We start from the raw sequence: 24619 nt of genomic DNA, 5'->3' as shown, positions 1-24619 counted from the left end.
TGATTACAACCTATTTCTAAAGGTTTTAGGGACGGTAAACGTAGTTTTTACAGTCACATATGAAACCTGATTTTACAGTCACGTATGAAAGAAGCCTTTGAATATCGTGATTGTGTCCTAGATCTTTATGGTACAGCATGGCCTAATTACTAATCAGGTCATTCCACCATCTAAGAATTGTCATCATTTTGATTATGCTGCGACATCATTGCAGAAACATATCAAGTTGTCTGAGATTAGATCAGATTCATAAAAATACTTGTTCAACAATAATAATTTTTCACGCAATGTTGAGATTGGTTGAGTTGCCTTTTGCTGAAGTGAAAATTTCATATCTGATGGTCACAACATACAGTGCTTAAGGACTTTTCTGCGAGACTGGACATGTTCACTTGTGTCGAGTGAAGCGTCAACTACGCAAAATGACACACACTGCGTCTTCATTTCGTGTGTTAACAAAATCCTCCATTCGTATTTTGCTAAGTCATATGGTGCACATGTATTATTATTTGTTTTGTATGAGGGCACACTAAGATAGTCGGCAGTCCAACTCAACAACAGTAAAACAAAATGCATTTGATCTTTTTATGGGTTGTTGTTTGTAGTTTGTCTAAACAAGTGTTTACACGAAGACCTGAATGGCATACTCGCTTAGGCACTGGCTACATAGAATGTACCCCTGTTCTATTTAAAGCCTCTTTCACTTTAAAGGCAATGCTTTTTCTCACGCTGACTTTACGAACACGGCCACGTGCTTTGCATTGTGGGAAGTCACAGGAAGCGGATGTGTACATGTGATGTGCAGCTTGCAGCTTGTAGTAGGGTTGATTCGTTTTGATTAGTTTGCATTTGTGTCTGTTAAAGAATGACTCTCTTGTTTTTAAATCTTCTTTGATAAATGAAATAAAATATTGCACTTTATTGATGTGAGTCGGTCCAGAGTTTGATAGCGTTACATCTCAGACAGCGGCTAACTGCTGGTCAGAGTGAGTTGCAGAACTAGCCAACGTTATACGATATGTAACGATAACTATTTAGCTATCTGAAACGTTAAAACATTTTTGTAAATTTACTCAAGACTTACACCGCACGAGCACATGGCATCTCGGCAACCTTTCACAGATTCCGACACTGCAGATGAAGCAGTTCGGACAACTTGCGATGACGCATCAACATGTAAAAGGTAGCACAGTAATCTTGCTCGAGCCATAACGTTGATTAACATTAGGCTACCTGATGTGCAACACTCAAAATGAGCGTGTGTCCCATGATTCACGTTACTGTATTTCGTACTCGATTATTGTTGCTTACTGCACAGGATGATGTTAGGACGTCATATCTGTAACCTACAAAAACAAGAAATGCTTCCTCAACAGCAGTCTTATTATTTGCATTGAAATATGGACGCAATGTGTCAGCTCGCCTTTGTATCTACTTTCTGAACGAGTTCCTGTCTGGTCCTTTATGACTTTCAGATTTGCAACTAGTAAAGGCTACTGGGCAGATCCTTATATCCAGTATTTTGTGAGGACGACAGGTGAACGAAAAGCCCCTGAGATCAACAGAGGCAAGTATTGTCTTAAGGTGTTAAGCCACACATGTTATTACACATACTGTGGGAATGTTTCATTTGGAGCAGCATTGAACATACCACTTTGACTACCGGCACTTTATACTCCATCCTACCATGCTTATACAATACATCTGTTTGCTGCTTTACCCTGTGCTTTCTGATATTTTACTGAGTGATTGAAGAGTTTAGTGACCTTGTGAGTCTCTGTGTTTATATCTCCCACATGCCTTTTCTAGGTTATTATGCCCGAGTTCACGGAATGAACCACCTGCTGGATGCTTTTCTCAGGAAAACGGACTGCAACTGTCAGGTGGTGAATCTTGGTGCAGGGCTAGACACCACCTTCTGGAGATTAAAGGTAATGAACATGGATGGGTTGAGAGGCAATGAGGTTAAGTTTGAAGATGGTGTGCTGGCTTCAATAGAACAAAATGAAATGTTATGGCTGTAACTGTATAGGATATAGCTGCTTTTCACTGCAAGAGGAAATACAAAAAAAGTAAGACTATACTGTAAGATTCAGACATGTATTTTCTCTGCTTATTTATTCCTGCTCATTCCTGTGTTGTTTTTTTTCTTTGTGTGTCTGTTTCTTAAGGGTATGAACATGATGCCAAAAAAGTATTTTGAAGTTGATTTCCCAATGATTGTAGCTAGGAAAATACACAACATCAAGTAAGTTTTACACTGTTATATTACTGGTATGCTATATGGTCTTAAACAGTGTGTGACATGCTGCGTCATTTAACCCTTATGTTAAAAGGTACAGTAACTACACTTCCAGATTGCCGTGGGATAGTCTCTATCTACCTGTAGGGGGCAACACATGCATTCATGTAATGCACGGTTCATAAGAAATTATTCTTTGGCAGAAAGAATAGCTTTAGAAACAATGTAGCAAATGTTGTTATCAGTTCCCACAAAATGATAATCAGCAATGTTTTATTTTGCCTTGCATTGAACAGTTCGTCCTAATTAAGATTTCAATTACATTTGAAAAAAGTTATTTTTAAGACATACTGTGGGGGATAACTGTATGTGCTGATAGCTGATTTTCTTATTTCATTTGGACAAACATGATCACAAAAACTATTTTTAAACATTCCCATTTTTTGCCATGTTCCTGGTATAGGCAGTGTATTCCATCTCCATAACTAGCTTAAGAAGAATCTATGATGTCTATGAATGTGTGCATTTGTGTTTTGCTATTTCAGTGACTAAATATGTATAGTCTGTTAACTTCGGGCCTCCACAGTAACAGAAACCTTAAAAAGAGACAGGAAAACATCAGTACAATTGTGTATATTAGAAACTATTCATTCTATCTGTTTTTCTTCCCAGGACTAAACCACCTTTATCCAAACCTCTTATTGAGACTCACTCAACTGACTCTCTTCTGTTTGGTAAATAACCTCAGCTGTGCAGACTTGATATTTCAAGGACCATGTGTTACTCATAATGAGCCTTTCACAGAACAGTCTTTTATGCTTGATGTGCCCTGTTAGATGGCCACAGCCTGGACTCTGACAGATATTGCATCATCGGTACCGATCTAAGGGATCTTCCAGACCTAGAGGAGAAGCTGAAGAAATTTCAAATGAATGTCGAGTAAGTTCCAACCAACATCCGAATAGAGCAGTAGAGAAAAGAAGATAAGTCAAGTCAAGTCAAGTTTATTTATATAGTGCATTTCATACACAGAGGTCATTCAATGTGCTTTACATAAACAAAAACCAAACAGTAATAGTATGTTATGAGAGAGAGCGCATCTCATCTCCACTGTAACATCCAGTTGAGAACATTAATATTTCCCCAAATGTCCTAGCAAGCTAATTCGTTTTTTTAACTAACTCACCTAGATGTTTTGCCCCTTTTTTGGAACATTGATCACACATTTTTATTACCCATGATGATCTCATGTGGGATGTCTACATTTATTTTTACTTAGTTAGAATGTAATGAATGATCCGATTAATTACTTAGCTTGTATATCATGTGGTTTCATATTTTTGATGTAATGTACATTTTTATGTATTGTACTGGTTGATTGTAAGATTCCCAATATTTCAGCTGACCTCATTTGAATGTCAGGTGACCCTACATGGGGTCCCGACCCCAAGGTTGGGAAACAATGTGTGAGGACTTAATCATCATTTACCGGCATTGGCAGGTTATATGGAAAAGGTTGCGTGCAAGCTTCCTGTTGAATACCCAGCAATGTTCTCCAGCAGTTTGGCATGATATGGATATTGACTTTGGCAGACATTTTATATTCGGTTCCTCTTTTATGTGTCAAAATATGGTTTTGCTGAGTGCAAGGTCAATGCCCGGCGGTGACTATTAAAACAATAGCTAGAAATGTCCATTTCTGCATTTATGTGTCATAATGGGGTAGGGAAGCGACACCAAGCCAGGTTACCCTACAAAGCATTTTGATGAGATTTTTACTCTGCCTCCAAAAAGCGGTGCATCAGTGTGTCTCACTTTGGCTGTAGCTGAATATTGCAAATAATTATATTGCAGCTCTTTAAGTTTAGTAAGTTGCTGTTTTAGGTCCCAGCACTGATAAATTACATAAAAACAGACAGACATGTAGAGATGTTAAGTGTTAATTCACTTGAATTCATCAGCCATGCTAGTAAGTCTTGATATTTTCCAAAGGTGCTGCGTTTGATTTGTGCTGTGCCACAGTGAAAATAATCTTATCTTAGACTTGATAGAGTCTGTGATTTGGTTTTGCTTAAGGTCTGTACGGTGACATCTGAGCTCATCAGCTATCTAAATGACATCTCTCCTCTCCGTGCTGCTGAAGCGCTGTATTGATTGGCAGGGATAGTCCAGGCCATGTTTGTTTGTTTCCCATAGCCAGAAGTGTGTATGAGAACTCCCATTTGCTTTGTGCAAACACTAAACTAGCAGCTTCAGCTGCGCCAACAGGAGTAGACAACTTGGGAGTAGAACCACTGACTGTACCTTTATGGCCTTTCATTCTGACTGTGAAGACAGCATTGCCTTGTCTCCCTGAGGCCACATACATAGTAGTACACCTAATTGGAATGTTTGGGAATTTTGGGCAGCAGAATCGCAACATCCTCAGACTACATCAACATTGTTTGTCTTTCTTCCCCCAGTGTCACAGAGGATAAATAAAACAGTTCTGTGTAGCTCGATAACACGTGCAGTCTCCAGTGTTTCAAAGAATATCGTGTCAGTTGGACACCTTTCTTTGTATACTCAAAAGTGTTCAATATTTCCCCCAGAGTAGCTTTTTGTCCAGTTGCTTCTAGTGGATGATGATTTGTATATCTAGAATAACCAGGGTACAACCTACTGGCCATTCAGGATGCAGGATGTGCTATGGATGCTGGGCTTGGCAGGCGGATTTCAAATGTGTGCCAGGTCGCCGTTTATGATATGGCTCTGCTCATTGTTTGATGATCAGTTCCCGTTGACGACAATGAATCTTGTGGGAATGCTGTGAAGTTAGCTCTTGTGCGTCAAACGTCGCCTTTCATATGCCCTGATGAGACTAGGAAGAGGCCACTTGCCTGTTTTGCCTTACAAGGCATTTTGTTTCGATGCTTCCTGTGAGGACCAGTGCGTTTTCCAAGCCTTGTCTCGAGGTGCTAAGGATTTACCATTGCATGTTGTTGTGTGCATGTTCAGTACATGCTTAAACCAGGGGAGACACACATGGGAAAATGACCCTTTGAACTGTTTGACCTTCCAGTGTAAGATTTTTATCTTAGTCATGATAAGGCCCGTGGTATTTATTGACACAATGGGAGTGTGGAGTTTATTAAGCCCATTGAATTTCTAGATGCAAGAGATAGCATTGCACCGTGGCAACCTTCCTGTTGATTGCTGATGCAAAGCGACTATTTTTTATATTTTTTTGTGATTTATTTTGCGCTGTACTCAGTACATTTACTGTTGATCTGTATATTTTACGACAGACACAAATAAGCCTGTTGAAAACTGATTAGGTAAACGCACCACATTATGGAGAGTTCAGTAGTTGTTCAGTAGAAGTTGGTCCATTTTTGGATGATTGGTCTGAATTTTACAGTAATAGCTACAAAATAATTTTGATGGTGCACTTGTAATAGGTATAATATTGCTCTGCGGATGCTACTTCAAGCTCAGAAGGCATGGGATTGTACTACTGTATGTAACGTTGGGTTTCTGGACAGGACAAGTGACCATCAATTTTTCAACATGCTGGGTAATTCTGGGTAGTTTTTATGCATCATTTTCTCAGTGCAGGACAGTTAGACTTTTATGAAACTTGAGGTTGAGGTTATAATATGTTGTCATGTTATGAATAGAATTCCCTCAAAAAAGGTGTGTGTGTGTGTGTGTGTGTGTGTGTGTGTGTGTGTGTGTGTGTGTGTGTGTGTGTGTGTGTGTGTGTGTGTGTGTGTGTGTGTGTGTGTGTGTGTGTGTGTGTGTGTGTGTGTGTGTGTGTGTGTGTGTGTGTGCGCGCGCGCGCATGCATACATGCATATGTGTGACGAATATACTTCCATTAAACATTAAGCTGCTGATCAGCAAGATCGCACATCATGACTTTAGACTGTTCTGTTCTTCCAGTGCTCTCCAGACTACCAGTAAATTCTCTGGGTTGGACAGTTAAAAATGTCTTTTTTAACGTTGCATCAGTTATAAAGACACAGCTGTGCACAGTTTCATGCATCAAGTCATCATTGCCCTTGGACATTTTCAGCCGATTAGAAATTGGACTAACTTAACATGATCTTTTTAAAAATGATTTATTTTCTTTTTGACTTTTTTTATTATTTGTTTGTTTGTTGTCTGCCTTGTATGTCTTCGTGTCACAGGTACGCTGCTGATTATGGCGCTCCGTCCGGCATCTTTTGTCTTTTTGTATCATTTGTTTTTTTGTAAATTTGTTTGTTTATGTCTTGGTGTCACGGGCACGCTGGCGACTACGCCTCTTCGGCATCTTTTGTCTTGTGTGTCAATGTCTTTGCGCTTAGGGTTGCACTCTGTGCATGTTAAATGCGCTATACAAATAAACTGACTTGACTTAAAATGGTCTATTGTGACATGTTAACTGTTTTCTCCACTTGATGAAACGTGTACTCCTCTTCCCCCCCGTCTCCTGTAGATTACCTACACTGTTCCTGTCGGAGTGTGTGCTGGTGTACATGACCCCTCTCCACTCCAACAAGCTGGTGCACTGGGTGGCAGACACGTTCCACACAGCCATGTTCGTCAACTACGAACAGGTCAGGCCAATCCTCGTGTCCTGTGCTAGAATCCGTTGAAACATTTATTGACCACATTTCCCAGATTCGTTAAGAAGGCCAGAGGCCAGTTCAAACCGAAGATTCGCGACGGTCTGAGACGGTTGCGGATAGCAGTTGCGGCGGTGTGAATCAAAAGTTGCAAGCAGTTTCAAGCCGTCGCTAAACATTCAACATGTCAAATCTTAGTTGCAGAGTTTTAGAACACTTTTGCGCGGAGCTATTGTGGCGTTGGCTAAAAACTTCTATCTTGCCCTCACGCCTAGACTGTTGTTATGGTAACATTGTTGCCGTTTTAATGTCGTTGCAGTGGTCTGAGCCATAGATATATATAAAACCAGAGACGGTTGAAAAAGGTATTTAAGTATCTTTGATAGAAAACCCTTTATATATATCTTTGGTCTGAAAGCCCCAGTTTTAGAACACATTGTTGCAGAAAGTTGCTGGTTTTTAGAATGTTGCAGCTCGTCTCGTCGCGGATCTTGTGTTTGAACTGGCCTTTATGTGCGAAGAGCTTTAGGAGCGCTCTAAGAATGCTCCTAAGAAGTTCTTAGCACTCAAGAGCTTCTTAACGAATCTGGGAAACGCAGCCATTGTCTTTCAATAGAAAATGTTGTCACCACGAAAGGTGTCTGTGTGTAAAATGTGCCTGATCAAGATATTGACTTTATGGACATATCAAGAGAATGTGTGCAAAATGATGTATCTAATATTACAATGTTCTTGACCTTGCAATGTAATTAAGTATTTTATTGATGACACATTTTTGTACATAACGAGTACAACCCAAAACGCTTTAATGTAACAAATATGTTGCTGCCTGGTTGATGTGATGCTAAATGTGATTCACCGCTCTGTTTAGGTGAATATGGCCGACCGCTTTGGCCAGGTGATGGTTGAGAACCTGCTGAGGCGCCAGTGCACTCTTGCTGGAGTTGAGGTGTGCCAGTCTCTGGATTCACAGGTGAGATACCCACCTGTAGACAGATGGTTATGGTTATGGTTATGGTTATGGTTATTTAGCAGACGCCTTTGTCCAAAGCGACATACAAATAAATAACAATACAAATGAAATAACAGTGAATAATTACAAAAAGGGAGAATAGCAATATTATCAATAAAACAATCAATTAAAGGTTGGGTACGGAATTAGCAAAACGGACGGCAGAGTTTGAACATATACAACCTCAAGTCCCGCCCTCCATGCACGAGCGACAATTCAAATGCGCAGCGCGAGAGCGAGCCAGGCTAAATGAAATGCCATCCTGGCGTCTACAGCACTATGAGCTCTAGTCTCCATACAATCACTCACATCAACTTCCCCAATTACATTCTTTAGGCTATTCACCTCCAAAGGGTTGTAGTACATATGGTTCAGTAGCCATAGGTGTGTATATTTGAACAGAATCTGGTTTGTTCTTACCAGGGCGATTATATCCTGAAATATCCGAGTTTAGTGCTGCCCCGTTGGTTCGCCTATTCCACCGTAGCTCCAAGCTGTTAAGTTTCGATTTCATGTTTACAGCACTCTTCGTGTCATGGTAAAATGTAATTTTTGCTACATAGCTTATTTATTGCGTGGGTGATTGAGTTTCCGTAGGTATCCGCTGCCTTAGTTAGTTTGTATAGAAATGAAGTGACACAACAAGAGGGGAACATGGACGTGCAGCAGCAGGCAGTTGGTTTCGTTTCAGCACTGACTCGCGGTCACCAGCTTTCGAAAGGGTCGCGCGCGGTGGGGAGGGGGAGTAGGAAGAGGAGTAAGACGTTAGATTGACGATCGAGCTGTGAAATGATGGTATGGGGTGAGGAATTCTATTGGCTGGAGTTTTTCGAGCCCTGCCCGTTCCGCAGATGATTGACGTGTTTAATTTCCATTTCAGTGCTTCCAACTTAGTGGCTATAAGTGGGTTAGGAATAGGATTTCAAGTGATTTTGCAAAAATGGCCAAAAAAGCTCATTCCATACCCTACCTTTAAGCACTAACCTAATGAGAAATAAAACAATGAAATGAGAATAGCAATCAAATAAGTCACTCAGTTAATTATATAATAACAATAACTATAGCATGGTAAGGCTAAATTTAAGGACAATAGCAGAATAAATGTCAAATTCTAACAATGGACAAATTATAACAAAACAATACTATTATACAAACCATAACACATAACAAACGCTCAAAAGACTAAGTGCATATTAAACAAATATGCCTTAAGACTTAAGATGGAAACCTACCCGCCGACAAGGAATGTTATCAAATTATATCCCATGTGCTGAAATCAAAACGAGGAGTGTTTGGTGACTCCTGGTAGATATTAAGTTTCTTTTATGTTACATGAGAAAGAGTGGCCTTCTATTGATGTGACTACAATGACCCGGCCTAGACAGTTCCACCCAATGATACTACACAATTACCCTTTGGTGTCAAATAAAATTTAAACCAGGTTTTGACACTGTATTTTCTATGTCAAGTTACACAACATAGCGGCAATATTTGTCCTCGCAAAGCAAAGCGCAGTGGAAACTGAAGCTGGACTTTCACCGTGTCTGAAGAGGAGTTTCGTGTGACTTTATGATTGTGAAAGAGCCGAGTGGAGTCCAGCTCTGTGTTTGCAGCACCTGCATTGAGTCTCACGCGCGCGAGGGGTTTCTCCCAATCCTCTGGGGGGTTGGGGGGTCCGTCTGATGCATCCTGTGATTGTGTACTGTGTTTGTTTACCACACTGCTGTACTGGAATCGCTCGCATATCTCTCCGTCCATGAGATCTTTCCGAGAGTTTCTGTTTTCTATTAGTTCTTTGCTTGTTTTTAAGTAATAGATGACTGGTGAATATGATAACTAGTACTTTTTGTGTGTGTGTGTTGGCCTTTCCAAACAGTCCCTTTTCCATTGAATGTGATTGGCATGAATGTGTCTTTTTGCAGAAGGACCGCTTCCTGTCAAATGGCTGGGAGAACGCTGATGCTCTGGATATGATGACCGTCTACAGCCTTTTGCCACAGGACGACATAGCCAGGTACAGCAGAGAGCACCGGTCAAAAAGGCCAACCAGTGGACCAATACTCTGTCACACCATCTAGAAGAATAGCTCTTTCTTTCTTCACACGTTCACATATCCTTTATCGTTAAGAGTTTTGCTCTACATCTTGGCTTTGTGGTGACATATAATGGTGCCATTGCGTGTTATATTTTTTGCACGTGCAGAATCGAGCGTCTGGAGTTTCTGGACGAGAGGGAACTGCTCCAGCAGCTCCTTCAACACTACTGCATTTGCTGGGCGTCCAAGGACAAGCTCAGGCTAGGTGAGGCCCTGGCCCAATGACAGAATGCTGGCAGCCGCACTGCCTTATGTAATTATCGCCTGGCGAGTGGAAAGTGTGTGTTAACTACGCTACCAATGGCTTCCCAGGGAGGCCATCTAACAGTCTGCACTGGGTTTGAACCATTGTTCTGATTGTGCATTAATGAATGCGGCCATCCGTTTCTTTATTACCGATTATTTATGCAGATGTGACCCTTCACTTTCTCTGGCAGGGCTCTCCCAGGTTGCGTTCTGATGATGGCGGGGCCGGGCCAGTGACCGGCGGCCATGAAGATGTCTCAAAGTGCCATTCATTCGCCACTCGTGCCGGACGGGAGGAAGTGCGGGGTCATCTGGACAATGGGTTTTCCTCGCAGTCCGGCGACGACAAAACATGGAAACCACCACATCAGCAGTTTAGTCATTTTCTTTGTCTTTTTTTTTTTACGTGGCTTTCGCCTTCCACACCCATGAGTTTTGGTGTTCTTTTCATGTTGAATGAGATTGGATCCAACCATGTGTCAGATTAAAGCAATCGTCATTACTAACTCATTTTGAGACAGTTTCAGGCACTTGTTTTTATAATGTCGTTATTTATTTGTAATGTTTGTGTTATCTAGAAAGCACTATATATTTTCAGACATCTGGTGTTGCTTAAATTATTTGATTGTCCAATGCTCTAATTTTCTTGTATATTTTACTGCATGGTATTCTGTGGATACATTTTGATATGGTTGAGAATAACTACCATTGCTCAATTAAAGTATTGATAAAAGCATGAATGGAATTACTGATGTCTTCCCTCTGTCCCAAACATTTTTAAAAGTATGCTGTCTGCAAAGTGCACAATGTACATAAACTCCTACTGTAGGTTTGTTTGTGTGCTACATAGTAATAATATGACATTCTTAGTCTTCGTAGTCTACCTCGATTCTTAGTCGAGGTAACTTGCATTAAGCACTCCTGATATGCATTCATTATAATAAACAATGGGTCATGCCAGCACGTACAGTACATACAAGAAATACTCAGATAAATGCAAGCATATCTTGTATTGCATTTATTTATAATATGTTGTCTGGGTTATCCTCTGTAAACAATAGAGTCACTTCCTTTACTCCTTTATAGGGCAGTATGCAGTGTATGTAATTAACAGTTCATAGGCGACTCTTACATAATTGAATGACCATATTCTAACCATTCTGGAACTGGAATCATATTATTGTGATGGATATTATGAGCATTAAGGCAGCTTGTTCTCTCAGCTATAAATGACAGGCTGTCACACCCCCTTCCCCCTCTAACTTGATTTTTTTTTTAATTTTTTTTAAATGATTATTATTATTTTTTTTTTAACTTTTACATTCTCATTGTCTTTAATAGGATGCCAAAGTGTAGTCGTGTTTGTGCACTAAAACTGTTTGCATTTCCATTACAATCATTCATCGAATGTTGGGTCTCCTGTCAGAGTCGAGTCCAGGCCAGTAAATTGATTCTGTTCATACTGTATGACAGTCTGTGCATTAGCAGAACAGCAGAGCAGGGCTCCAGGCTTAATGGGACAGAATCAATCCACTGCCCTGGTGACCTGCAGAGTAAGGACAATGTGGGGGATATGCTCTATGAGTTGCTGTGTAGTGGGCATGGAATTAAAGTTACATTGAGTTTCATTTGAAACTGTTTGGAACATACTCTTCAAAACACTTTTAATTGGGGACATATATCATATACTGTACATGTAGGCCCCTCAATGTATGTAATGACCATTTAATATGAACTACTATAGCTAATGGAGGATGAGGTCAAATAGCCATATGTCCTTTGCGTGTGGCAGTATGCATGCCATGCAATCATTTCAAATGATTGGGGGGATTTGCACATGACGGGACTTGAGGCCATTGTAGATCACAGACGAGATACAGCAAAGGAAACGTTTGAGTCTCTTTCTGTAGAAAACCTCTCAGACACACTTCCTAATTGGCAAGTGCCGTCCTATTGGGGGGGAGTACTTCTTTGTAAAGGATACTCACCTGCCAAGGACTCTATTAGTCTTGGAGTTGGAACCTACACAATGTGAACCTTAGAACAGTAGAGAACGGAAGAGTAAACAAACAAAAATGTCCCTTCAATATGAACTACTATAGCTAAAGGATGATGAAACTGATGAGGTCAAATTGCCATATGTCCTTTGCGTGTGGCAACATGCATGCCGTAAAATCATTTCAAATGATTGGAGGGATTCACATGCATACGACAGGAATTAGGGCCATTGTAGATCACAGACAACATACAGCAAAGGAAACATTTGAGTCAACTTCTGTAGAAAACCTCTCAGACACGGGCTTCCTAATTGGCAACTTTGGCAAGTGCCGTCCTAGTGCCAGGGGAGTATTTCTTTGGAAAGGATACTCACCTGCCAAGGACTCTATTAGTCTTGGAGTTGGAACCTACACAATGTGAACCTTAGAACAGTAGAGAACGGAAGAGTAAACAAACAAAAATGTTTGTCCCTTCAATATGAACTACTATAGCTAAAGGATGATCCAGTTGATGTGGTTAAATGTGGCTATATGTCCTTTGTGTGTGGCAACATGCATGCCGTAAAATCATTTCAAATGACTGGAGGGATTTGCATGCATACAACGATAATTAGGGCCATTGTAGATCACAGACGAGATATACAGCAAAGGAAACATTTGAGTCTCCTTCTGTAGAAAACCTCTCACACACGGGCTTCCTAATTGGCAGGTGCCGTCCTAGTGCGGGGGGAGTATTTCTTTGGAAAGGATACCTACTAAGGACTCCTTTAGTCATATATGGAGTTGGAACCTACACAATGTGAACCTTAGAACAGTACCTGTAGTGAAAGGAAGAGTAAACAAACAAATTGACCCTTCAATATGAACTACTATAGCTAAAGGATGATCCAGTTGATGAGGTCAAATGTGGCTATATGTCCTTTGCGTGTGGCAGCGTGCATGCCGTAAAATCATTTCAAATGATTGGAGGGATTCGCATGCATATGACGGAAATTGAGGCCATTGTAGATCACAGGTGAGACACAGCAGAGGAAACGTTTGAGTCCTGCCACGGTCTCTTTAGTCATATATGGAGTTGGAACCTCCACTGTGTGAAAATTGGACTGAACCTTAGAACAGAAGTGAAAGGAAGCCTAAACAAACAAACAAAATGTGTGCGCGATATCAGAACTGTGTTGAGTACTGGTCTTACTGTATAGGCGTGCCATTTAATCTCTAACTTATTTAATATCTAATCATTTTGTATATTGATGTAGCTCATGGAATTTAGCTTACATAAGGGTGTTAATTGTGGACCATAAATACTTGTTGGCTGTAATGATTCAATTGTCCCATTAAAATGTACAGTAACATAACGATGGTACCACATCTGTTTAATCAGTATTTTAGATAAGAAGATAAGCTATCTCTAATCAGTTATCTCACTTGTTGTTGCAATTCATACTCTGCTGCCTCATTGCTTGCTGTTGAGATGCGAACAGTGTATAAAGGTTTGGATCAGACATCATGGGAACAGACCACTCCTGCCACCCTCCATCCAAAACATCCCCCCCCCCCCCCCCCCCCCACACACACACACACACACTCCTCCTCCCTCTGGTGGACCTTTATCAGCACTGGCCCCCCTGGTATCTGCCTCAGTCTGACACTCTCGTCCATAAACTCAGCAGCACCACCTGCAGCAGGACAACATGTCTGTGACGGAGTCCAAGACGGAGATCTTTGACATGGCCAGCACAGAGGCCGAGAAGACGGCCAGAGGGAGGAATAACATCGCGGGCATTTTCGAGCGCTATGTCCAGCCCTGCCTGGCGGAGCTGCTGGGCTCAAGTCTGTTCATCTTCGCTGGCTGCTGCTCTGTTATTGGGAATGTGGGCATCACTGGCAGCGTCCAGCCTGCGTTGGCACATGGCCTGGCACTCGCCATCGCCATTGCCGTCTTTGGGGAGATCAGGTAGGAATAACCAATGGCCATGGTTGCTTCTTTATCCCAGTTTCTGAGATATTAACAACTTTATGTGATTTAAAGTAGCCTAACTCAGGTGGCTACAGTAGAAGATACCGTACTATATAGCATGTAAGATTGTGGCTTTATCTGTTTTTCATTATCAAAATTGTTTAATGGTGGGCCCTACAGTATTTCTTAGATGTTGTCAACCTTTTCTACTGAAAAATGTAGGCTAAACTACTCAGCCATCACTATTAATGCCATCAGTGTAACCCAGTTTACCATTTCAGTGTTGTTATTCCTAATGTAGATAGGCCTATAGAGAACATTGTTTTTGAAGGATTTCTTAGAAATGTGCTATGTTAATAAATAATCTGGTATTGTCAGATCTAAATTTAAACTCACTCTTGTTGGCTGTTGCCATGACATGTGCCATTTGTTTGGTTAAAGATGTCTAATGTAATTTACCTCAGGAGCTGTCTTCCCTGTCAGGAAAAAAAAATCCTTTATGTGTACAGTCTCTGACATGATGTGATATAAGGTCCCATACACATCTGCTCATCTCCCTAATGGATGTGTTTTTGTAGTGGTGCGCACTTCAACCCAGCTGTGTCTGTGAGTGTCTACCTGGTAGGGGGGATGGAGGTGATCCTGCTGGCACCGTACATTATCGCTCAGATATGTGGAGGGATGATTGGAGCTGGGTTAGCTAAGGTAAACAAAATGGTTACGCTACTTTCAGGTTCAAGGTTATGTTGGTTTTATGTTTATGGTCTCAGCCATCCCTACATAACATTGAGCTATGTTTCCAGAGATCTGATATGGAATGGCGATTACATTTTTCAAGCCGATCAATCTCATATAGCCTATCTCCTGTTATAGCCACCTGCCTTTTAATAAATAGTCTCTCTGGGTTATAACGGGACATCTGCTGTGTTTTGGAGACAACCATCAACTTGTCACAGGAATCAGACAAACAGAACGTTTTAAGTTTTTGATACAGATTTGTAGGCACTTCTCACGTTCGAGTTATTCGAGTAAGTCTTTGCTATAATAGTGCAACACTGAGCAGTAGTGTAAATGTATATATTCTGCAGAATAATTAACCCAATTTGAGATCTGCGAGGCTGCACAGCTGATGTCTTGGCAAACCAATCAAGGGGTAGGCCTATGTGACATTAATCCACCATACAAAGATTTTTTTTGTGTGTGTTGCCTTGGAATTCTTTTTTACCTTTATATAGCCTAACTTTTGCCCTCTTACTTTGCGTAATTGTCATGTTAACTGTTTCTAGCCTTGCCTACCCATGAAGCTACAATCTCAATAACTATCCGCAACTGCCATACAGTATTCTTCATAACAGCTGTCAGCAAAACAAACATAAAAACCTGATATATAAGCAAACTGAAGAGCAGAGTGGCAAACTGCTGGTTAGTGAAAGCCCTGAGTTTTGTCAAATAAATTGACTAAGTGAGGTTAGTAAAAGCTGAGTAATGAAGAATAAGTAGCTGATGGAAAGACAGAACGTTACCCTGACCGCAAACACTTGTGCACTCTTTTTAAACTGCACTTCCCTTTTTGTGCTAGAAGTGTATGCCTATATCGCCAACATTGTACTGTCTGGCAATATGGGAGGCCCCATAGGCCCTATATGTAGGCTATCTCTGGTCTGCACCACGAAGCACAACAAACAGTTCAACCAATGACAGATGCGCGTTTAGGAGAGTTTTAATTAGAGTTGAATATTGGGAATTGTCGAATGATAGCACTGGCCACCCTCCCTATTTTATTGAGTAATCCCTATGCAACCAAAAAACAGCAGAGAGAGAGCGAGAGAGAGCGATAGAACCCCCCCGATAAACCCAGCCCAACCATTATGAAATTTTGGCTTAGCCTATTTGAGAAAAAAAATGCTTTTCCAAACATTTAAGCATTTTGTAACAAACTAGGCTAGTTTGATTATAGCCTACAACATACGCTAAAGTAGCCGAATTAAAAACGTTAACATAATTGTAAGACTCACAAACTCGTATATCCAGGAGTGCTGCTTGGGTGTAGATATTCAACAAGTACACCTCCAGTGCTCATCAGTTTGGAGATCCAACAAAGTTTCAATCAGTGAGGACTTGCCCTGAGGAAGGCCATTTGTGACTGAAACATGTTGGCATATTTTTAATGGTTAGCCAAGTTTAATAAAGGCTTTTTTTCGAGTGCCTCAGACTCATACCAGATTGATAATTTAAATTTTAGCCTGGGAACACCCAGACGTTCACAATTGTGCAATTTGCTGCAGAGCAGGTCCACATTTACTGAAAGGTCAAATTGGTAACATTGGCTATTTTAACCTATGAGACGAAACACCAAAGGTAGCTCTCTCCTACCCTCAGTAGCTATTGGCAGAAAAAGTCTACGCAGTGTTTCGTTTTGTTTGGGGGCAGGTTATGCTTTTACAGTGTAGGCCCACCTACACGGAATGGGCAGCGGTCGTGATGATTGCTGGGTGTCCCCAGAAATATGAGCTTAAAATCGCGTAAAATACCTGACTGTACAATAGCCTATGCATGCTGCGCCATTACCAAACTTCACATCTGAATCCTGTTTGTCAAATAATTTGTGCCTAATAAGATATCTTCATGTTCTCTTTAGTTAATCTTTCCAGATGCGAAGTTTCAGACTGCTGCCGGAGCCGCGTTTAACGCAGTTCAGACCAACGCAGCCATCGGACCAGCAACTGTTGCTGAGATGTTAATGACTTTAATACTGACCATGGTGGTCTGCATGGGCGCTGTAAATGAGAGGACGCGGAGTCCCCTGGCTCCGTTCCTTATCGGTCTGACGGTGTCTGCCAATATCCTCGCTGGGTAAGTCATTGCCAATTCCTCAGGGGGGCGCTGGAGTTTCAAACAGATTTCAAATTCCCTAATGCACCTCTGCACGTAGACGCTACCCTTACATGACACTTAGACTTTATACTGTACTAAAATAGATCTACGTTTGAGCACTTCTGTCACGTTGATTCCTTGTGGTGTTGTGCTGACTGGTGAAAACGCAGTTGCCCAATAGTTACAAGCTCGCGCAGTTGTCTGCACTTTATGTTCTTTTTTATTTGTTTGAGGCACTTGTAACTAGGCCTATAACAAAATGCACTTCATCCTTCTTTAGAGGATCAGTTTCTGGAGCTTGCATGAATCCTGCCCGAGCTTTCGGTCCAGCTGTGGCAGCAAACTACTGGACTCATCATTGGATTTACTGGGTCGGGCCGCTCGCCGGCGCTCTTTTGACTGTGTCATTTGTAAGGTAGGATAGACGCATACGCATATGTTTTACGCATAACATTTCAGGGCAACTAAGTAATGGACGCCTTTATTAAATGCATACAGTAACATACACGGAGGCAGATGTCGATGGCAAATACAGTATTTGTCTCATGTTCTCTTTTCATTGTTTTGCTTCCCAGATTGCTGATGGGTGACCAGAAAACTCGTCTTATTTTGAAATAATTCAGATGGAACCTGGATTTACTATTTGGCTATCTGAGATGTAATCTTTGAAAAACATTGTATGATATTAAAATAAATTCTGTTTTTATATTTCATTTTTTATACGAACGTCTTGTGTAGGCTATGGCTAGTGTTATATTACCTTGATGAAATAAGCAGATAGGTGACCAAGGCATTACATTGTTTAGGTATTTGTTGCTTGTGCTGTCACTCAATTTACTATGTGATATTTGTCAACAGGTTACTGGTTGCACTTGAGACATCAGTGTTAAATTTTGTTTTAAAAATAGCTTAGATGTATTATTATCCTATATTTGGATTGATTATATACTTATCATTATGTCAATGAAAATAAATATTTGAATATTAAAAAAAACATGAAAATAACTTGGCAACAAAGTGTATTGTTTGAAGGTCACCTACAGTATATGAAAGATATGGAAATCTATTACTGTTGCAGTAATAGCACCCTCCACATTTATTGGTACCCCTGCTAAAGATGAGTAAAGAGGTAGCCTATAAAAAGCATTTTTGGGGGACTTCTGTCATTTTTTTTTTACAATGAAACCACAGAGAACAAATCCAATCTTGAAGAGAGCCACATTTATTCTGAGAAGAAAATAAAGAAATACACAATTATTGACACCATACGTTTAATAACAGAGCAGTTTTTTTCCTGTACTATCTCAACGTTGCACAAAGCAGGGGGTTTGAGAGCATTCCTCATAGAGCCGGCTGAACAGCATATCTCAGATCATCCATATTCTTTGGCTTGTGCATTATACCCTTGAGCTCACCCCCCTTGTATTCTATTGGTTCAGATCAGGAAACTTAGATAATCCAGACAGAAGCGTTTTTGCATTGATTAGGACATGCATTTCTGCTCATTGACATGCTGAATAACCCAGCATAACCCACGTTTTAGTGTCTTGGCAGAGGCATGCAGATTTTGTTTTACAATGGTAACGTCTGTCATGGAGTTCATGATACCATGAACCTGAGTGACCGTCTCATAGCCTTTGGATAGGACCATCACACAGTCTCCACCATAATACTTGTACTAAACTTTTTGCAAAAAGCTCAATTTAGTAGTATGATTTACATTTGCAATTAGATGAAAAGAAAGGCTCTTTTTTTCTGACATGTCTTTAAATTAATCTGTTTGCATGGAGGTCGATCCTGGTGTGCATTGTTGTGTGATTTGGTGAGCTCAAGATAGTACTTTTACCTCTCTTTCCAACAGTGATCCGTAGGGAGTGCTGTGTCTCTCTCTTCACTGGGTGTAGTCGGAGCAAGATATGCATAGACATGATTTGATTGGAACTTCTTAATTATTGTTTTAACTGTAAATGTGGGCATTTTTAGGCAAGTATACCTGTTTTTATACCTTTAATTGTATACCTGGAGGGTGTACAATTGTCTGCAGGAGTAGTAGGCTATGTCAAAAGGAGTAGTAGGAGCAGTTGAGGAGTTGATGGCTATGTCAAAAGTTGATTAATAAATCATTAATAGAGAGATAGTAAACTAACATCTCAAGTGGGGAAGACTTACACGTGATTAGACATCTATGTGCAATGTTCCCACTCCACTCCACGCCTGGAACATCTTTTTTTTTTCTTTTTATAAGATTCAAAGTTCAGCAGAGATGAAAAGGGCAGCAGCATTTTATCACTGGACATGGGGGAGTGAATTAATACAGACTTGAAAGGAACGATAACCAATTCCTCGAAAGACACGCCTCATAACTTTATTATTTATAAATCTGTAGCTTAATACATACAACGTTTTGTGTGACCCATTGTTTTTTTAACAACAATATTGGTTGAACACACATTATCTGCCGATCAGCAGTCATATTAATACGCAGGACAAATGCATCTAAACTAAGCAAATGTGCAGCCGTTTAACGCATGCTGGTGTTAGGGGCGTGTCGAATTGATCCACTTGATGTACCTCTGATGGTCTACTCTGCATTAAATATGCAGCTTGACCTTCGTCACTTATTATTTCTTATTGGCAAGAGTGAGGCTGAGTATCGTGCACAACTGGGTTGAACAGGTCTCGGTTAATCTAGGTCAAGGTGATAATGAGGCTGTGTCTTCGCAGTGGCCTATAAATTGATGTTCTAATGGTATCATATCAGTCAACCCAACACCGACGTCTTGACAACACAGGTAGCCTAGACTAAGCTTGACCATGGAAGAAAAGGTTGAACTCAGCGAGCTGGAGAGACCCTTGAAGGGCAACAAGAAGCCAGCGAGACCTCCCAACACGTTCGAAAAAATGATTCAGCCGTGCCTCGCCGAAGTAATTGGAACCACTTTCTTTGTTTTCATCGGATGCGTCTCCGTGATCGAGAACGTGCCGGCCGCGGGAAGGGTGCAACCGGCGCTTGTGCACGGCTTAGCGGTGGCAGTTATGGTGGCATGCATGGATAATATCAGGTGGGCACTCTTTAAAATATGGTTCTTGGGGTGCTATATAGAACCATGCAAGCTTTAAAGAACCCGTAGGGGTTTCTTTGATGAACCCTTCAAAATGGTTTAAAGAACCATTTAGGGGTGCCATTATATTAAGTAGGCCTATGCAATAGAACCATTTTGCTTTCATATAGCACATCTTTTCTAATGGTTATTTTAGGCTAAATTGTCATCTTTGTGGGTAACTAACTCTCACCGACAGCTTTTTAATTGATTAATTAACAGACGTGTGCACGTGTCAGTCAGTATTATAATAGCAGAGATGTTTGGCGTTGCCACTAGTTAGATCTGTGCGTGTGAATGAACAGATGTCATATAACGTGAGGTGTTTGTTTTCTATAGTGGGTCTCACTTCAACCCCCCCTTCACCATGGCCATTTACTTGTGTGGAGGCATGCAACTTACAATGGTGATTCCATACTTGGTCAGTCAGCTGATTGGAGGGCTCATTGGGGCTGGAATGTCCAAGGTGAGTCATGCAAAAATGATTTTACAATATCAGCTAAAACGTTTCACTCACAGAAATAACCATAAAGTTGTGCACAAGACGTCCACTAGATTTCCATTATAAATGGTCATAAGCTTAACATGCAAACATTCATTTCTCAGATGATGACTTCTCCTGAGAACTATTTGAATGCAACTGGAGCAGCATTTGACATCCTCAAATCAGATGACCAGCTGAAGGGGGCTCTGTGCGGGGAGATTTTTATGACTTGCCTGGTCACCATGGTGGTCTTGCTTGCTGCTGTCAACGAGAAGAGCAAAAGCCCCTTGGCCCCATTTTTGGTGGGCTGCACGGTCATCATCAACATTTTGGCAGGGTAAGTTCAAGGACTGGTTTGATAGTACCATAATACTTCACTGCACATTTCAAGACTTCACCTACCTCAATAGTACTTTCTGAATTGAAGGTGACAGAAATATGGTGGATTACAGTGCCTGTACCTTCTGCATATAATCATCGAAGTAACCATTTGGGTGTGTCAGTTTTGATTGTCACATCATGTCTCATCTACATGCCTCTTGGGCTACAAATGGGTGTTATTCTCTGACATGGGCTGCTGTGGTTGCTGTTGTAGTGGGGACGTCTCCGGGACCTGCCTGAACCCAGCCAGAGCCTTTGGGCCTGCCGTGATGGCTGGCTACTGGAGCTACCACTGGGTATACTGGGTTGGGCCATTAACGGGTGGCCTACTGGCAGCAGGCTTAGTCAGGTGATTGATACCCTGTTTTCTTCTTGTTGTATTCCAGGGAAATGTACTGTTAAATATAAATGATCTAATGTTATTATGTCATAATTGTTATGAATGAATTATTGAATTTCCCCTTGGGGATCAATAAAGTATCTGACTATCTATCTATCTATCTATCTATCTATCTATCTATCTACCTATCTATCTATCTATCTACCTATAATAGGCTTTGATATTAGGCAAAATTGTTTCAGAATAAACCCATTGGGTGTGTGTGTGCCAAGCAAGGCTAAATAATGTGTTCTTTTGTTTTCTAGGGTTGTCCTTGGTGACGAGAAGATACGGCTTATAATGAAATAACACACATGAGAATAAAGATGCATTTTGTACAGAGACCGTTTTAAGAGTTTATTTGTACTGTGTGCATTCTTGGGTGCTGCCATATGAGAACACATCAGCTATCCTTTGTTGCATATCTTTTTTTCTTTCCTGGCAGAATAGGTCAGACATGTACCAATTGGAGGGCACCAAAGGGCTAATCACTGCAGATATCTGCCACATACCTGGTTACTCATTCAAATAGCAGCCACAGGAAAATGCTGACTTGACTGTTATCCCACATCTTATTACCCTTTTCACAAATAATTAAACCAAGCTCTACTCATGTTGGTGATTAGGAAACTGTAACATCATGTTTTTTTGGTAAAGTATCACCAACCATTCACATGTTCATCCACAAATAAATAAATACCTTGCAATTACAAAACATATTCTAAGTGAACAAGGCACATTCATTTCACTGTTATTTGTGTGCTTATGATTACTTTCAATGTTCATTGCTGGTTGTGTTTAGTTTGTAACTGAAGTTGAGTTAGGTTTCACGCCACTGTTGACATATCAGTTGCGGAAGATAACAACCTTGTCAATTTTGAGACATGCGCAATCAACGTTGCTGCATCATAGGCCTACTGCCCATAGATGTCAGCAAACACCTTTCAACGTAATTTAAAGCAGGCTGTGTAGGACACTTTCCGCAAGAGACGAAGGCAATTAATTTGTTAGTCCTCTACTTTTTGAAGTGTTATTCAAACTGGTACTGCTGTTTACAAAATGATTGAGGGAATTAGCGAAAGAAACAGGCATCCGCATGATAAACAGTAGCTACATAAAAATGGACTATGTATCATATTCTAATGCTGATATTCTCATGCTAGTTTCATCCCCAAAATATTATGACCGACGCAACAAATGAACGCAGAATATGCTTGGTTGGCAGCCGTGATGCGAACGCGTATGCGTCGTTAGCAACAAGTATGAAGGTTGATTTATGCTTCTACGTTTTGGCGATGGCGTACCCCCGCAGACCCCTCCGCGCCACCGTGTGCCCTCTCCAAGCTCTCCGCCGTCACTTGACGCGCACCTCCAAAATATTCTAAACTTGCGTCCAGGCGACACAGTTCGCAAGGACTGTGACTGGTCGACTCGCCCAGACTATGACGGTGCTTGTTCAGCGGCTCACGTAGCCTGTCTGAATTCAGCGAATGCCTGGTGCCCATATCTCTCACTTGCCAACTGTTATCTCTGCAATTTACGCACGTCGCCAAACACTTGTGCGCAATCGGCAGACTATTGATTCAGGAGATAGACTTGAATTTTCACACATACACATATAAAAATAACATATCAAATATAAATTCATCTCGAATGGTCCACATATTGTACAGGAAAACATTGGAATGTTTTTTATTTTTATTTATTTCAACTGGAAAAATGCACAGAAACTTCCACACAGAAAACATTTTAAAGATGGATTGGATGGAATTCCAGCAGTTAAAAAAAAAAAAAAAAAAGAATGTCAGTAGAAATGTCCAAATTACACTTGATGTTGAAATCTGAACGAATCTTGTCGTTTCAAGGCCACCAAAGACAAACATCTAATATCTGACAGATAAAAGCGTCTACTAAATTACATTACATGTAAACAAGTAAACATAGGGATGCCTGTATTTACATCTAGTGTCATGATTATGTCATGTGGTGTGGGCTGGAGCGGGTTGCACCCACAGGGGGAGTGGGCTGTGGTCACGTCCTTTCGCGATAAGTGACTATCATGATCTCACTGTTTTACGAATGGACTGACAGGACATGCACTATATTGAGCATGTGTCACCTCAAGTCGAATATTTGATAAAAAATATTAATAATAATAAAAAAAAACATCCAGATTAATATCCAACATTGGACATAACCTTTATAGCCTATATATTTACAAGTTAAATGGGTGCAAGCGCCGCGCTTTCATCTGTTCACTTGCTCTGTCATCTAAATGTGTTGTTCTTATGTTTGTCACATTATATGACATCGTTGTCAATGGTATAATTTCCATTATTAACAGGTACAACAGTCACAAAAAACTACAACGAAACCCAAAGGTTGTTTTGATTTCCATATTTTATTTCATGTTAGACATTAAATGTCTTTAGTCAAGATACAAATCACTGCAGTTTAGCGATATTTGTCGGACAGAGCCAGGGCAACCTTGGCGAGGAATTTGTCCATTGCAGTGTGCAGCTCAGGGTCAAATTCATTGGGGAACTTGTTGGCCAGCACCACCAGGAAGTTGTGGAAGAGGATCTGTGGGAGGAGAGGAATCAGTGTGCTGCCAGCATATGCAACTCCTGGCACTCTACATTTTTGTAGAAGATCACCAAAAATATGTACCTTGAAGTTAGCGGGATCCACCCTCAGCGTAAATGCATGGAGCTCGCCGAGAACGAGCAGGCCATTTAAGAGGTCATCTATGTTCTTCACAGCGAGGCTAACCCCTGACATCACCTTCTTGCCATGCGCCTTCACGGATGGAGAGCCAGGGGACAGGTCTTTCCAGTGAGAGAAGTACGTCTTGGTCTGAGGGTAGACCACTATCATTCTGAAAGACAAAAGAGAACATGGCATTATTTCTGTCGGATATGCCCAGTTTAACGTAAAGAAATGGACTGTGTTTGTTTCTCAGATGAGCTGTAGGTTACCTGGAAAGAGTTTCATCGCCAATCTCCTCGGCCTTAGGAGAAATCTTGGCCCAAAAGTCCTTCACCAACTTCTTGTCTTTAGCAGAGAGGCTCATCGTTTCACTGGGCAGTGCCAAAATGATGCCTATGACCTGGCATTGGCACCCTTTTTATACGTTAGCTGGCATGGCGACACACCCTATAGGCCAGATGCCAGATTGAACCTTTGCCAGCTAAACGAACCTTCTAGTGGACACTCCCAAAAAGGCAAAATATTATATTTTCAATGATTTCAAGTAATT

The 24619-nt window shown here is 40.9% G+C and overlaps 4 protein-coding genes across 6 annotated transcripts; 3 read left to right on the top strand and 1 right to left on the bottom strand.

Annotated features, from left to right (window-relative positions):
- Positions 1 to 776: 776 nt before the first annotated feature.
- Positions 777 to 10917, top strand: lcmt1 (leucine carboxyl methyltransferase 1). 3 transcript variants are annotated; one of them, XM_062526726.1, is made up of 12 exons: positions 777 to 986; positions 1079 to 1183; positions 1476 to 1567; positions 1810 to 1931; positions 2172 to 2248; positions 2915 to 2976; positions 3079 to 3181; positions 6705 to 6825; positions 7706 to 7807; positions 9769 to 9860; positions 10049 to 10146; positions 10379 to 10917. In XM_062526726.1, the coding sequence occupies exons 2-12, from the start codon at positions 1098 to 1100 to the stop codon at positions 10399 to 10401; spliced, it is 978 nt and encodes a 325-aa protein (XP_062382710.1). In that variant the 5' UTR covers positions 777 to 986; positions 1079 to 1097; the 3' UTR covers positions 10402 to 10917. The 3 variants fall into 3 exon arrangements, with proteins under 3 accessions (XP_062382710.1, XP_062382709.1, XP_062382711.1); XM_062526727.1 differs by having other exon boundaries at positions 801 to 818; XM_062526725.1 differs by having other exon boundaries at positions 777 to 1183.
- Positions 10918 to 13809: 2892 nt separating this feature from the next.
- Positions 13810 to 17723, top strand: aqp8a.1 (aquaporin 8a, tandem duplicate 1). The gene is made up of 5 exons (XM_062526609.1): positions 13810 to 14138; positions 14720 to 14846; positions 16780 to 16994; positions 17296 to 17430; positions 17591 to 17723. Exons 1-5 carry the CDS (start codon positions 13876 to 13878, stop codon positions 17631 to 17633), a joined length of 783 nt encoding a protein of 260 aa, XP_062382593.1. The 5' UTR covers positions 13810 to 13875; the 3' UTR covers positions 17634 to 17723.
- A 1937-nt stretch (positions 17724 to 19660) lies between these two features.
- On the top strand, positions 19661 to 21704 carry aqp8a.2 (aquaporin 8a, tandem duplicate 2). Its single transcript, XM_062526062.1, has 5 exons — positions 19661 to 20077; positions 20456 to 20582; positions 20723 to 20937; positions 21196 to 21330; positions 21627 to 21704. The coding sequence occupies exons 1-5, from the start codon at positions 19830 to 19832 to the stop codon at positions 21667 to 21669; spliced, it is 768 nt and encodes a 255-aa protein (XP_062382046.1). The 5' UTR covers positions 19661 to 19829; the 3' UTR covers positions 21670 to 21704.
- A 2054-nt stretch (positions 21705 to 23758) lies between these two features.
- On the bottom strand, positions 23759 to 24444 carry LOC134069832 (hemoglobin embryonic subunit alpha-like). Its single transcript, XM_062525944.1, has 3 exons — positions 24339 to 24444; positions 24031 to 24238; positions 23759 to 23943 (listed from the first exon to the last, which is right to left on the bottom strand). The coding sequence occupies exons 1-3, from the start codon at positions 24431 to 24433 to the stop codon at positions 23815 to 23817; spliced, it is 432 nt and encodes a 143-aa protein (XP_062381928.1). The 5' UTR covers positions 24434 to 24444; the 3' UTR covers positions 23759 to 23814.
- Between the last annotated feature and the right edge of the window lie 175 nt (positions 24445 to 24619).

This window comes from Sardina pilchardus, chromosome 22 (genome assembly GCF_963854185.1).
Source record: "Sardina pilchardus chromosome 22, fSarPil1.1, whole genome shotgun sequence".
Taxonomy (NCBI): Eukaryota; Metazoa; Chordata; class Actinopteri; order Clupeiformes; family Clupeidae; genus Sardina; species Sardina pilchardus.
Note: the sequence above shows the minus strand (reverse complement) of the source record. Positions and strands in the feature narration are given on the sequence as shown.

What these genes read in the sequence shown, in the direction of transcription:
- lcmt1 (XM_062526726.1), top strand. Translation starts at nt 1,098, where the DNA reads ATGGCATCTCGGCAACCTTTCACAGATTCCGACACTGCAGATGAAGCA. An exon ending in AAATTTCAAATGAATGTCGA is followed by an intron (nt 3,182 to 6,704) that starts GTAAGTTCCAAC and finishes CGTCTCCTGTAG; the next exon opens with ATTACCTACACTGTTCCTGT. An exon ending in TGTTCGTCAACTACGAACAG is followed by an intron (nt 6,826 to 7,705) that starts GTCAGGCCAATC and finishes CGCTCTGTTTAG; the next exon opens with GTGAATATGGCCGACCGCTT.
- aqp8a.1 (XM_062526609.1), top strand. Translation starts at nt 13,876, where the DNA reads ATGTCTGTGACGGAGTCCAAGACGGAGATCTTTGACATGGCCAGCACA. An exon ending in TCTGCCAATATCCTCGCTGG is followed by an intron (nt 16,995 to 17,295) that starts GTAAGTCATTGC and finishes ATCCTTCTTTAG; the next exon opens with AGGATCAGTTTCTGGAGCTT. An exon ending in TTGACTGTGTCATTTGTAAG is followed by an intron (nt 17,431 to 17,590) that starts GTAGGATAGACG and finishes TTTGCTTCCCAG; the next exon opens with ATTGCTGATGGGTGACCAGA.
- aqp8a.2 (XM_062526062.1), top strand. Translation starts at nt 19,830, where the DNA reads ATGGAAGAAAAGGTTGAACTCAGCGAGCTGGAGAGACCCTTGAAGGGC. An exon ending in GCATGCATGGATAATATCAG is followed by an intron (nt 20,078 to 20,455) that starts GTGGGCACTCTT and finishes TGTTTTCTATAG; the next exon opens with TGGGTCTCACTTCAACCCCC. An exon ending in TTGGGGCTGGAATGTCCAAG is followed by an intron (nt 20,583 to 20,722) that starts GTGAGTCATGCA and finishes TTCATTTCTCAG; the next exon opens with ATGATGACTTCTCCTGAGAA.
- LOC134069832 (XM_062525944.1), bottom strand. Translation starts at nt 24,433, where the DNA reads ATGAGCCTCTCTGCTAAAGACAAGAAGTTGGTGAAGGACTTTTGGGCC. An exon ending in GGCGATGAAACTCTTTCCAG is followed by an intron (nt 24,239 to 24,338) that starts GTAACCTACAGC and finishes TTTGTCTTTCAG; the next exon opens with AATGATAGTGGTCTACCCTC. An exon ending in TGGATCCCGCTAACTTCAAG is followed by an intron (nt 23,944 to 24,030) that starts GTACATATTTTT and finishes CTCCTCCCACAG; the next exon opens with ATCCTCTTCCACAACTTCCT.